The following is a 13047-nucleotide window of genomic DNA, read 5'->3' on the forward strand; positions in this document are numbered from 1 at the left end:
TAAAAGCAAATATAGAGTTTTTAACAAATTTAAACACATTTAACTTTAGTATAATTTGAAGAAACAGGATTACATGTAAACATAAACAACGTTTCAAAAGCAGATCTAAGACCACTGTGAGATTGTTACAACCTGACTATCAGTCAAAGTCAGACATCTTAAAATATAGTAAAACTTTTAGTTTTTGGTCAATTGTGAAGGACATTTGTCATTACTTTTAACAATCTAGAGTGATTAATTGATAAATAAACAAGAATTAGAGTCTACAGCAATGCTAACAGCTTTGTGAGGCTGCACTTGTTAGCTGAATGCTAACATGCGTCAACATGCTAACATACTCACAATGACATTAGCACAAAACACAAAGTGCAGCTGAGGCTTATGGGAATGTCATTACTTTTGTGGGTATTTAGTGATAAACCGAAGAAGTTTTGACCACATGATGGTGCTAGAGGAAATTTCAGGGGGTCACCAAAGTCATTGAGTTTCACAGCCATCCATGTAATAATTGTTGAGTCTAGACCAAAGTGCTGGACTGACCAACAGATCAACACCTCTGAAGCCACACTGCTAGTGTGGCTATAAAATACATATAACAGATTTACTACTAATTAGTGAAAATAATTAATTGTTGTCAGTGAAAGTGGAATTTCAGAGGCTAAAACACTGACTATCTCACCTATCTATCGCAGACACTCCTGGGCCTCCGGTGAACTTCCGATTTGAGGAGGTGAGGAAGAACTCAGTGATCTGCAAGTGGGATCCTCCTCTGGATGATGGCGGCAGTGAGATCCTCAACTACACACTGGAGAAGAAGGACAACTCGAAGCTGGAGATTGGCTGGAGCAGCGTAACCTCGACGCTAAGAGGATGCCGCTACCTGGTGCCCAAACTTATCGAGAAGAAGGAGTACATCTTCAGGGTTGTGGCCGAGAACAAGTTCGGCGCTGGTCCACCCTGCATCTCCAAACCACTCATTGCAAAGAATCCCTTCGGTATGTTGATATTTAGAAACAATTATTTTTACTCAAGTAATCTTATGTGGATTTCCAATTTGGGAGATAAGTACTCCCAATGGCACTGACTATATGGAATGTAAGAGGCACTGTATTCATTTGAATTAGTGATTTAATTAGTAGTAGCAAATTATTAGTATTAGTATTAGTATTATTAGTAAATTAATTAGTCACACACATCTAAACCTATATTTATATGTCTTAATATGTTTTTTTTCTTCTGTGACTCATAAATGAAAGGGTTTACAAGCCGAGCCAACTGACATTAATTTCCACATTCAATATTGGATGTTCCTGCATTCTGCAGTTTTACTCATATTGATTTTTGCTTTGATAAATATGTTTTAAATTAGGTATTTAAGTTTTAAACAAATCGCTCCTTTTTGTTTGCATAACCTGTTTCTTAGTTTTGTGAGGCTTCCATTTTTGATAGCTTACCATCTTTCTTAGCATGCATCTTTGTTAGCTAACCATTTAAGTCACATATTACAAAGCTATAAACTTTTAGTCTCTCTACATTGTTTCTAAACAATTCAACAATTAAACAACAACTAACTGAATTAATAATTTGTCTGGCTAGCAAGTAAGCTAAATAGCAAGTAGCTATTGGAAGCAGTGGCATCAAGTAGACATTGTGACGTTTCAGATAACAAATTAGAATGAAATATTGTATTTTAAGTAAAAGTAAGTAATGATGAGCTGTTTGTTTATAGTGTTTTCAAAAATTATTCTAATTACATGGAAGTCAATGGGTCCAACTTCCACATCCATGTGTATCAATTATGTGCATTATTCAACTTCTGGGTGCTATTTAAGACTTGCAACATATATTTGAGCTTGAAGACAAAATAGCATGAATCAAATATGACTCACCTTTTATCTGCTGTGCCCCTCTCCTCCTCAGAACCTCCTGAGGCTCCTGAAAAGCCGGAGATTGATGACATCACAGCCCACAGTATGCTGGTCATCTGGAATGAGCCAAACGACAATGGCAGCCCCATCCTGGGATACTGGGTGGAACGCCGTGAGATCAACAGCTCCCACTGGGCTCGTGTCAACAGGTGAGGGAACTCCTGTTTTCTCTCTGCCTTTAACTCAAAAGTTAGCATTAGTATTGGCAGATTTGTATGGAGATATGTCTGGGCATATTTCAGGGAAAATCTGTTTGCTGTGTTGTCTTATTCTCCTGCGTCCTGGTCTACAGAGATATGATCCCTGACACTGAGCTGAACGTTGAAGGTCTTCTGGAGGGGATGACTTACATCTTCAGGGTGGCGGCTGAAAACCAGGCTGGCCCCGGACAGTTCAGTATCCCCTCTGACCCCAAGACAGCTCAGGCCCCGATCTGTACGTAAACTAGTCTAAACTGTCTGTATGACTTTTATGTTGTTTCCATTTCTGTCAAATTGGAGGAATACATAATAATGTATAGTAATCACCAAATGCTTTGTTGTCATGATACTTTCCATGTGTCCTCCCCTTCTCTGAAATAGTTGCATCCTGTGAAAATACTAGTTGAAAACACTTAGACAGGGGAACACTAGACTCCTGAAGATACTGTCTATGGAACTCGGTCTCAGAGTTAACATGTCCGATTTGTGTGTGTTTGTGACCCTTTAGTGCCTCCTGGGCCACCAGTTGCCCGAGTGGTGGCAACTACTGACCTCTCCATCGACGTGGAGTGGGACCCGCCTGCCGACAATGGAGGAGGAGAGATTCTGGGATACCACGTGGATAAGGTCAGATCACAAACAGTCTTGATCTCAGCTATGTACCAGTATCACATTTAAAGTTTTATACTCAGAACTCAGAAACATGTCCAGAATATATATTACTCCCCTCTGCGACGCAGACTAATGTTTCTCTCTTCAATGGTGTTTTTCAGGCCATGGCTGGTACTAAAGACTGGTCCAGGTCTACTGAGCGTCCCTGGAAGATGCGGGCTTTTACTGTCTATGGAGTTCGTGAGGGAGCAAAATACCTGGTCAGAGTCATCGCATGCAACGCTGCTGGAGAGGGCACACCAGGATTCACGGAGTCTGTTTATGTCAAGAATCCTGCAGGTCAGCTGAAAAAATCAAGAAAGGGTTAAAAATAAGGAGAGCAAGAGTGGAATTTATTTAGGTTTAATGTCAACTAATCTCTTGTTGGTGCATTCTTTTCTTGGGTACTGGTTCATTCCCTTCCACAGAGATACCTGTGATTGAAATGGACCTGACCATCAAGCAAGGCGTGATCATCAGAGCAGGAGAGACACTCAGCTTGCCTGCCACAGTCACTGGTAAACCCTACCCGTCCATCACTTGGACGAAGGATGATGGCAAACCTGATAAAGATCGTGTGGCGATCCTCACAGAGGGCAACAATAGCATTGTTTCAATCAAGAACATCCAGAGGAAGGACAGCGGCAAATACCAGATCTCTGCCTGCAACCCCAGTGGCACCAAATCTGCCGCTGCCAGAGTGGAGGTCATGGGTGAGTAGAAGTGCTGGCATTTGTGGCAGGACTTAATGATGAAAATCAACAGTAAACTTGCAGTAAATAGATGCTATGGATAAAAAGAACACTAAAGGAAAATGTTGCTTTCGCCATAGACGTCCCCGGACCTGTCACAGACCTGAAGCCAGTGGTCGTCACTCGCAAGATGATCTTCCTGAACTGGGACGACCCTGAAGATGACGGAGGCAGTGACCTGACCGGCTTTGTTGTGGAGCGCAGAGATGCCAAGATGCACACATGGAGGCAGCCCATTGAAACTGCCTCGTCCAAGTGTGAGTGCGTGGGCATCATGGAGGGACAGGAATACATGTTCCGCGTCATCGCCAAGAACAAGTATGGCCTGGGCCCGCCTGTCGAGCTGGGACCCATCAAGGCTGTGGACCCACAGGGTGAGACCTAAAATCAATTGATTTTTATCACATCAAAAATGATCTTTTGTGAAGAGGCCAAGACCTCACTGTTTGGGAGTAGATTGATAAATGGCCCTGGTAGAAAAATGGGCTTTGTCCTTAAAGACAAAAAAAAATTAGTGAAATATTATATAATAAAATATTAAATATAAAATCTGCTGGTTCTGCAGGGCCACCATCATACCCCGAGAAGTTCCACTACACCGAGCGCACCAAGAACTCTATCACACTTGCCTGGAGGCCACCTCGCAATGACGGCGGCAGCCCTGTTATCGGATACTTTGTGGAGAAGAAGAGGCACGACCAGCAGGCTTTTGAGCCCTGCAACACAGAGATCTGCCCCAACATGACCATGACAGTGGAGGGTCTGGACGAGGCCTTTATGTATGAGTTCAGGATCAAGTGTGCCAACCTGATTGGAGAGAGTGAGCCATCCATCCCACTGACTGTGGTCATCCAAGACGATGAAGGTAAGTGTGAATATTTGAAATCATTTTGAATACTAATTTCGACATTTTCATTTCATTAAGAACCGAACAAATCTAGAAATGATCTGAAATTAGAATAACCGTGTATTTTCCTCTTTATAATTAAGGGATGAAGGTAGGTTTTTCTTGAGACAACTTTAAATTATTAAAAGGGAGCAGTGTTTTTTCTAAAGGGTGTCACCTCAGGAATCTTTCCAGTGATGGCATGTTAGCCTGTGGGACCTTTAGCTTTAGAGTTTTTCCGATTTCTTTTGTTCTGTCTTGTCCCTCCCAGTTGCTCCTGAGATCCACATGCTGAAGCATTTCAAGGGCGACTCCATTACTGTGAAGAGGGGCGAGCCTATCGAGATCCCCGCTGACGTCCTAGGCCTCCCCATCCCCAAGGTTGAGTGGTCCAAGGATGACGTGGTGATTGAGAAGCCAACTGAGACTCTGCTGATGGAGACCGTAGAGACTGGTAGGATGAACTGCAAGACCACGTTGTCCATCCCAGATGCCAACAGGAAGGACCGTGGCAGCTATACTGTCACTGCCTCCAACAACATGGGCTCAGCCAAGCACACCATCTCCGTCCTAGTGCTGGGTGAGTCAAAACCTGCTACTGATGCAATCAGACGCAGAAAAGACAGGACGTACAGTTAATTAAACAGAATATATTATAGTCTGCGACAGTTACACAATATCCAGCTGACAGCTCCCTAAATTAACTTCTGCTCTCCTCTCAGACCGGCCACTTCCTCCCAGAAATGTGACAGTATCCAATATCAAGGCGCAGTCTTGCTACCTCCATTGGGAAGCACCGCTGGATGATGGTGGCAGCGAACTGACAAACTACATTGTTGAGAAGAAGGACGTGATAACAGAGGAGCCAGAGTTGGAAGAGGGAGAGGAAGCTCCACCTGAACCACAGTGGGTGGAGGTTACCAACAGCATCATTGAAAGGAAATATGGGGTATGTCCTGATGACATAATCATAATAATAATAATGTGGTTCTCACAGGCCTTTAAGTCTTATTTGACTCTACTTCCTCCCTCTCCTACAGGTGTGGAACCTGGACACCAACAAGACATACCTGTTCCGAGTACGAGCTGAGAACCGCTATGGTAAGTCTGACCCCTGCACAACAGAGGACGTCCTTATCAAAGACCCCTTCGGCCTCCCCGGCCCACCAGAGAAACCCACCATCATCGAGCACTCCAAGACCTCCATGACCCTGAGCTGGGAACCTCCCAGAGATAATGGTGGATCCTTGATTATTGGCTACTGGCTGGAGAAGAGGGAGAAAGGCACCAGCTACTGGGCCAAAGTCAACAAGATGCCAGTCACCAAGCGGAGTATGAAAGGCTGGGAATACCAGGTGAGTTGCTGGTGCTTTGTTTTTGCATTAGCACAAAATTAATGTTTTAAGTGGAAAATAAAAAGTTGGAGATCTCTTGGAGGTTAAGTCAATGAGTCACAGGATTTTGTTCTGATCACCAAAAGAAAAGTGATTGTTTATGACTTGGCCCTGGTTCTTTTAAAATGTTCCTCTCTGTGCTTTCCAGGTGACTCGTCTGATTGAAGGAAATGAGTACGAATTCAGAGTTGCTGCCTGCAATTCTGCAGGAACTGGACCATTCAGTGCACCATCTGACTCTGCCTTTGCTGTCGACCCTCTGAGTGAGTATAAAAACTACCGTCTGTTGCTGACCAACAAGATTACAGCACATCAAAATATAACTGTAAACAATTTGAGTTCAATTCTTGACAAATAGATGTCCTCTGTATTTTGGGAGATGATAAATTAGATTTCCCAAAAAATGGAAACTGTGTTTACAAACTGCCACCCTATCTTCCAGCTCCTCCCAGTATGCCTGCCGCTCCTGAGGTGGTTGATAAGACAAAGTACAGCATCACACTGTCCTGGAAGCCACCAGAGAGGGATGGAGGAAGCCCTATCAAGGGCTACATCATCCAGATCCAGGATGAGGGTACGTCAGACTGGGTGAGTGTCAACGATCCCGAGAACCTGCACCCCACCACTGAGTTCACTGTGCCCAGCCTCCGTGAGCTCAAACGCTACCGCTTCAGGATAATCGCAGTCAATGACATTGGCGAGTCTGATCCCAGCCCCCGCACCAGTGAGGTTCTGGTTGAGGATGTCCACCGTAAGTCCTTTTTCAAAGTCCCACTGAAATGAGTAAACATCAACTTTCATCACAGACAAAAGTCTCTCGGTCCATCACTGATGTTTTCACTAATATTTCTCCTCCCAACAGTCGCACCTTCTATCACTATCAACGTGCAAGCTGACGACCTGCTTTGTATACGTGCTGGAGATCCTATCAGGATACCCGCCACCATCAAGGGCCGCCCTGTTCCCAAGGTGACCTGGGACTTCCAAGGCAAAGCCAAGTCACACAAGAAGAACAAACTTCACACACTGCCGGTTGACTCAGAGGTGAGAGGCTACACAGCAACACAATGCTTCTCTTCATGTTTCCAGTAAAATCTCAATTTTCATCACCCTCCTCTGAAAAACAGTCCCAACAAAGAAAAATTATCAATGAAGTCTTTATTAAATTTTGTAATTCTTTTTTTGTAATTCTACATTTTATAGAACACTTCTATCTTTTACACAGTTTTCTATTAAATTTCATGCTCTACTTTTTAGTCTAATTTTCGTCTAATTGTTTTTATTTACTCAGGTTGAGTCCACAGAGACCACGTCCACTGTGATAGTCCCTGTCAGTCTGAGGAGCCACTCTGGACGCTACACCATCACAGCCAAGAACAAGTCTGGACAGAAACACGTAAACGTCAGAGTTAATGTTCTCGGTATGTCTTTGCTGTTTGTATATAAACTGTCTATAAGCTTCTCCTTTGCTACTGAGTGTCTTCAGTTACAGAGTATGGCAATGTTTGCTTTATTGACTGTACTTTGTCTCGGGTGCAGATGTCCCCGGCCCTCCGAAGGACCTGAGGGTGACAGACATCACCCGGTCAACCATGAGGCTGATCTGGAAACTGCCTGACAATGATGGAGGAGAAAGAATCAAGAGCTACTATATCGAGAAGAAATGTGTCACTGACAAGGCCTGGACCAAGGTAAACAGTCTATTAGACCAAGTTATTGAAATTTCAATTTCTCAATTAAGGTTTTGTTTCATTATTCCATTTTATTATGAGTTTGTTTTTAATCCACCAAGTGTCCAAGTTTATTTCAAGTACTTTTTATTTTAGAAAATGAATTGCTTTCATTGAATAGTTTTAGCTTTGGCAACTGCACTGGGCATTTGAATTTTAGTAGATCATACCCATGTACCAGGATATGTTTAGCCTAGCTTAGCAGGAAACAGTGGGAAGCTGCTAGCTTAGCTCAATCAAGTGAAAAACAGAGGATTTAAAAAAATAATTTTACAAAATGTCTTTGTGTTTATTATTATCAATTAATCGATTGACTGAATTCAACATAAATCCTGCAGTTTGTGATTGATTAACTGAGGGATGATTGATTTGTTATCAGGTGAATGCAGCCTGTGCCAGCCAGGCCTTCGTAGTCCCCGGCCTGCTGGAGGGACAGGACTACCTGTTCAGAGTCCGAGCTGAGAACAGACTTGGATTCAGCCCGTACACTGTCACCACTGAACCCGCCCGGGCCAGAGACCCCATCTGTGAGGATACACTTACTATTCCAACTATAGAGTGACTGCACAAACCATTTACTGGAATTATTCTGTGTCTAATGATTATCTCCCTCCTCCTCAGACCCACCCGACCCCCCAACCAAACTGAAGGTCAACCTGGTGACGAAGAACACCGTGACTCTGACCTGGGAGCCTCCCAAAAACAACGGCGGCTCTCCCATCAAGCATTACATCATCGAGCGTTTGAGCTGGGACACCAGCGGCACAGAGAAGGAGACCTGGAAGCAGTGCAACAAGAGAGATGTGGAGGAGCTCACCTTTGTGGTGGAGGACCTGAAGGAGGTTGGTCCTTTAAGGGATCACACTGCTCTCACTTTACTAGTACTTAAAAACTGTATCATTTCAACTATGAGGTCTATTGGACATTCAGCTAAAAACAGCAAGTGATGGACACTGAAATCTTCCTGTTTGAAACAAAAAGTTTGGTTTGATTTGCTTTTATTGTGTCATAAAACAACTGACACATATACCACATATTCACCAACAAAACAAACAAAAACACAGAATCAAACCTGTAAATCGCCTGGTGCCATTTGGGCTTTTATACACATTCTGCAAGATACTGAATCCTGCTAGCAATGTTTAATCATTGTCAGTGAAATTACATTCAGAGAAAACATATAACAACAGGAGTTTGACTGCTCATGATGAATAAGTTTGCTATAAAGACGTTGAAGTGAAGTTTAAACCGGACTCATCGCTGACTGTGTTGTCTTTGATCTGCAGGGAGGAGAGTACGAGTTCAGAGTGAAAGCTGTGAACGCTGCCGGACCCAGCCGTCCCTCCGCCACTGTTGGACCAATGGTCATCAAGGATCAGACTTGTGAGTCCCACTGCAACTAACGATTATTGTCATTCATAATTAGTCTAGAAAATGGAAGAAAATAGTGAAAGAAAGGAACTTCTCCCAAAGTGATGTCCTCAATTTGCAAATAGTCAAAAGTATATACTAGATATATCAATTTATTGTTGTACATGACAAAGAAAAGCTGCAAATTCTCACATTTGAGAAGGTGGAACCTAAGAATATTGGCATTTTTGGCTGAAATTATTCGATTATTGAAATAGTTGCCAATTTGTTTTCTGTCACTCAATTTATCATGTAACTGACCAAACGTTACATGTGACAGGTGACTTCAGCCATTTATTTTGAGAGATATTGTCTTTTGATATAAATGTTTCTATAGCATATAGATAACTTTGAGCCTCAGAAAGAATTTTGAACATTTAGATGTGTGCTGCTGATTAGTTTCTCATTGATGTTTTCATAAAGCGTCTCATCTCTTCCTGTAGGTGCTCCCACCATCGAGCTGCGTGAGGCCATGGAGGGCGAGGAGGGCTGTGATGTCAGCATCGTGGCAAAGGTGGGCGGCTGTCCATTCCCCACGCTCACCTGGCAGAAGGCCAGCCTGGCCAAACCTGAGGAGAAGACTGCCGTCCACTACGACCAGCACATGAACAAACTGGTGACACAGGACAAGTGCACACTGCTGATCCAGGACGCCAGCAGGCATGACAACGCCCTCTATAGTCTGACAGCCAGCAACAGCCTGGGCACAGTTACCAAGGACATCAAGCTCACCGTGCTGGGTGAGAGACACAAACCTTAAGTTATAACGAGACAAATGTAAAGAAAATGTCATTTTAGCACTAATTGGTCAGTCACCAGAGAATTAAATAATGACTGGTTTAATAATAAGTCAGTGGTTGAAGATCCTACATTAATGCTGTGTGAACATTTTCACTGTTGCCTCCTGCAGGACCTCCTGGCCCACCCATCGGACCAGTCAAATTCACAGAGGTGTTTGCAGAGAGGATCGGCCTGGCCTGGGACCCACCCACAGACAATGGCGGCTCCAAGATCACCAACTATGTTATTGAGAAGCGTGAAGAAAACAGGAAGTCTTGGGTCCACGTCTCCAATGACCCCAAAGAATGCTCCTACGTGGTGACCCGGCTGACGGAGAACCACGAGTATGAGTTCAGAATCATGGCCCAGAACAAGTTTGGAGTCGGGCCGCCTCTGGTCAGCGAGCCGGAGAAGGCCAGAAACCTCTTCAGTGAGTTCAGATCAGTCTGTGTGGAAACCTCCTGAACTGTCAGTTTCATCCTTAAGTAGCTTTGCAGTTCACAAAAAAATGTTCAAAGTTTTTGTTTGTACCAACACACTTTATCAATACTACAGTATATAATCCTTATAATGAAAGAAGGAGCATGCGGTTGACTGAAAAATACATTATTTCTTTATAACCGTACGACTGAGATTGACAAATACTCAAAACATAAGTAAAGTCTCTTCATGTTTTGGGTCAGTGAGCTCTTTCTAATCTTTGTCGCCATTATGTTTGTCATCACTTTGCTCTTCCGACCAGTAGGTGGCGATGTAGTGTAACAGCTGAAAGTATCCACTTCCAAGAGATTTTTTTTTCCATCATTACTTCCAGTTTCCTCTTCTCTAAATGTTTTCATATGTCCAAATTAGTTTTGTTTTCATGGAATTTGTAATATAAAGACCATTATTACTTCATCTCTGTCTGAGTATTAATGCAGAATAATGATGAGGATTCCCCATCACAGCTTAAAAACACTCATGCCATCCAGCCAATCAGAAAACAGGATTCTTTAAAAACTTACTTAAAAACGTACTTTTATTTAATTTATCTTGATTAACAAAGTGTTGTCATTTCAGGAAGTAGCATGTGATGTTTATCTTTTTATAGTTCATTAATATAATTATCAGTATAGTACATTAAACCGAGGCTGAGTGCAGTTCAACAACCAAAAGCCTTCAGAGATCAATACTTCCTGCCTCCTATAGCTGATGTATTGATGATCGATGTCCTTTCCCCATGCAGCTGTCCCGGGTCAGTGTGAGAAGCCCACAGTGACGGACGTCTGTCTGGAGTCCATGACTGTCAACTGGGAGGAGCCCAAGTACGACGGCGGCTCCTCCGTCACCGGCTACATCATTGAGAAGAAGGAGACTACCAGCAAACGCTGGATCCGCGTGAACCGAGACCCGATCCGAGCGCTGCCGCTGGGCAACTACTGGGACGTCACCGGCCTGCTGGAGGGCGCCATGTACCAGTTCAGAGTCATCGCTGTCAATGCCGCCGGCTGTGGCCTGCCCAGCCCGCCCTCCGACCCTGTGCTCTGCAGAGACCCCATCGGTAAGAGAGACACACTGAGATGTGCTTTCAGTTTGTCGCCAATCATTTTAACTCAAGATTCAAAGGTCAAGATGTTCATTGTCACGCCGGTTGTACAAGTACACTCGTGTGAAATTCTTTCACTAGGATGCGCTATTACAGAAACAGTAAATAAATATATATATGGCATATAAATATGAGGACAGGGATATATTATCCATGCGGTCCATGCTGGTGCAGCTGCTGTACCAGCTGGTAAAACAGCCTGTCAGCAGGCTCTCTATGGCTCAGCAGAAGAAGGGACAGGAGTGGTGTGGCTAGCCCATGTCATGTCCTTGTGGATGTTAACTTCCAGATATTTGAAATAGTCCACCCCTCTCCACCACTGTGACGTTGACAGTGACTGGGGGGGGTGAGTGCGCATAACAATAACAAAATTTATGCTACTGTTAGCAGGCTAGCAAACATTAACCATAAGAATATACATGTGTATGAACATAGATACACATATGCACAAAAAACAAAACCAAAATAAATAAAGTGAATGGACAGAGACACCTGTCGCCCACTACAACTCAAACACTGGACAAATGCAACGCAATAAAAAGAAAAATAAATAAGTAAATAAACAAATAAGGAAACTCTGGCAGATGCACAATAATAACTTGAATGTAACCTTTTTTTTACTTGAAGCGTCTATAGTCTATATTTCTGTAACTCCACAGTCTGATCTGTCAGTGTGTAATGTGTTACTCGTAGTGATGAACCTACAGAGAATTATCAGTGACTCTGCAGCTCCTCTCGGCTTTACGGAGCTTTAAAGTGAGTTTCAGCTCATTGTTTATCTGTCCGGCTGCAACTTTACTGTTTTGGTTCACTCTCAGCGCTCTCATAGCGTTGTTTTGGGCCGCAGCAAGCAGCTGTTTTCAGAGAAAAAGCTGTAAAAAGCCGCTGTACACTACCTAGGATCATCTCATCATCTGTATCCTGGTCTGGCATTAGCATCATCATCAGTGTTATCTATAAACTGTGGTCTGGAGGCTCAGATCTGCTTCAATTCACTGTTCAGCCAAAACATTTTATTGTCTTCATTATATTGTCATGATACTTGATGTATTTACCTGTGTGTGTGTGTGTGCAGCGCCTCCTGGTCCACCCACTCCAAAGGTGACAGACTGGACAAAGTCGACAGTGGAGCTGGAGTGGATCCCTCCTGTGATAGACGGAGGGTCAAAGGTCACCGGCTACATTGTGGAATTCAAGGAAGTGAACAAGGAGGAGGAGGAGAAGAAAGCTCAGAGGAAGCTCCTGTTGAGCGACGAGGAGGAGAAGGAGCCCGAGAGCGACGAGAGCTGGGAGAAGGTAAAACAACAACAAACAACTGATGAGGCTGATGTCATCAGGTCTAGATGTAAAGCTGTGAAGTGGGAGGAGATATTTCAGGCGCTGCTGGCTTCACAAGTAAAAATCTTGTTCATGTTTGATTCTTTCTCCTCTACAGTTTGAATCAACATGAAACTCTCATGGTTGAAACATCAGAGCAAAAGATGAACAACTGTCAGAAGATATCTGGCTCTCTGATAGGTTAAAGCTATGGACGTAAAGATTGTGGGGTAAAGGTTAACTACGACTCCCAAGGTGCATTTCAGGAACAAACAGCCAGTCACTGAGTGTAAAATTCGGTGATGGGCGCCACTGACGGCGGGCAGACGCTAAAGAGAAAGCTGATTTTATGATCTGCACGATTCTTGTTATCAAAGAACCAGATATTTTCTAACACAGTTGTTCATCTTTTGT

At 43.4% G+C, this 13047-nt stretch overlaps 1 protein-coding gene across 1 annotated transcript in view; it reads left to right on the forward strand.

Moving 5' to 3' along the window:
- ttn.2 (titin, tandem duplicate 2) overlaps window positions 1-13047 on the forward strand; it is a 253622-nt gene that overhangs the window by 165664 nt on the left and 74911 nt on the right. The window contains exons 153-175 of the mRNA XM_044365366.1: window positions 693-995; window positions 1921-2077; window positions 2221-2363; window positions 2637-2755; window positions 2902-3079; window positions 3208-3492; window positions 3612-3905; window positions 4097-4396; window positions 4689-4997; window positions 5140-5366; window positions 5458-5772; window positions 5960-6074; window positions 6254-6562; window positions 6674-6855; window positions 7103-7232; window positions 7351-7502; window positions 7921-8068; window positions 8163-8383; window positions 8828-8924; window positions 9395-9691; window positions 9862-10161; window positions 10957-11271; window positions 12392-12612. Coding sequence (XP_044221301.1) covers window positions 693-995; window positions 1921-2077; window positions 2221-2363; window positions 2637-2755; window positions 2902-3079; window positions 3208-3492; window positions 3612-3905; window positions 4097-4396; window positions 4689-4997; window positions 5140-5366; window positions 5458-5772; window positions 5960-6074; window positions 6254-6562; window positions 6674-6855; window positions 7103-7232; window positions 7351-7502; window positions 7921-8068; window positions 8163-8383; window positions 8828-8924; window positions 9395-9691; window positions 9862-10161; window positions 10957-11271; window positions 12392-12612 — 5117 coding nt within the window. The remainder of the gene's footprint in view (window positions 1-692; window positions 996-1920; window positions 2078-2220; window positions 2364-2636; window positions 2756-2901; window positions 3080-3207; window positions 3493-3611; window positions 3906-4096; window positions 4397-4688; window positions 4998-5139; window positions 5367-5457; window positions 5773-5959; window positions 6075-6253; window positions 6563-6673; window positions 6856-7102; window positions 7233-7350; window positions 7503-7920; window positions 8069-8162; window positions 8384-8827; window positions 8925-9394; window positions 9692-9861; window positions 10162-10956; window positions 11272-12391; window positions 12613-13047) is intronic.

The sequence above is a fragment of the Thunnus albacares genome, chromosome 11 (genome assembly GCF_914725855.1).
Source record: "Thunnus albacares chromosome 11, fThuAlb1.1, whole genome shotgun sequence".
NCBI lineage: Eukaryota > Metazoa > Chordata > Actinopteri > Scombriformes > Scombridae > Thunnus > Thunnus albacares.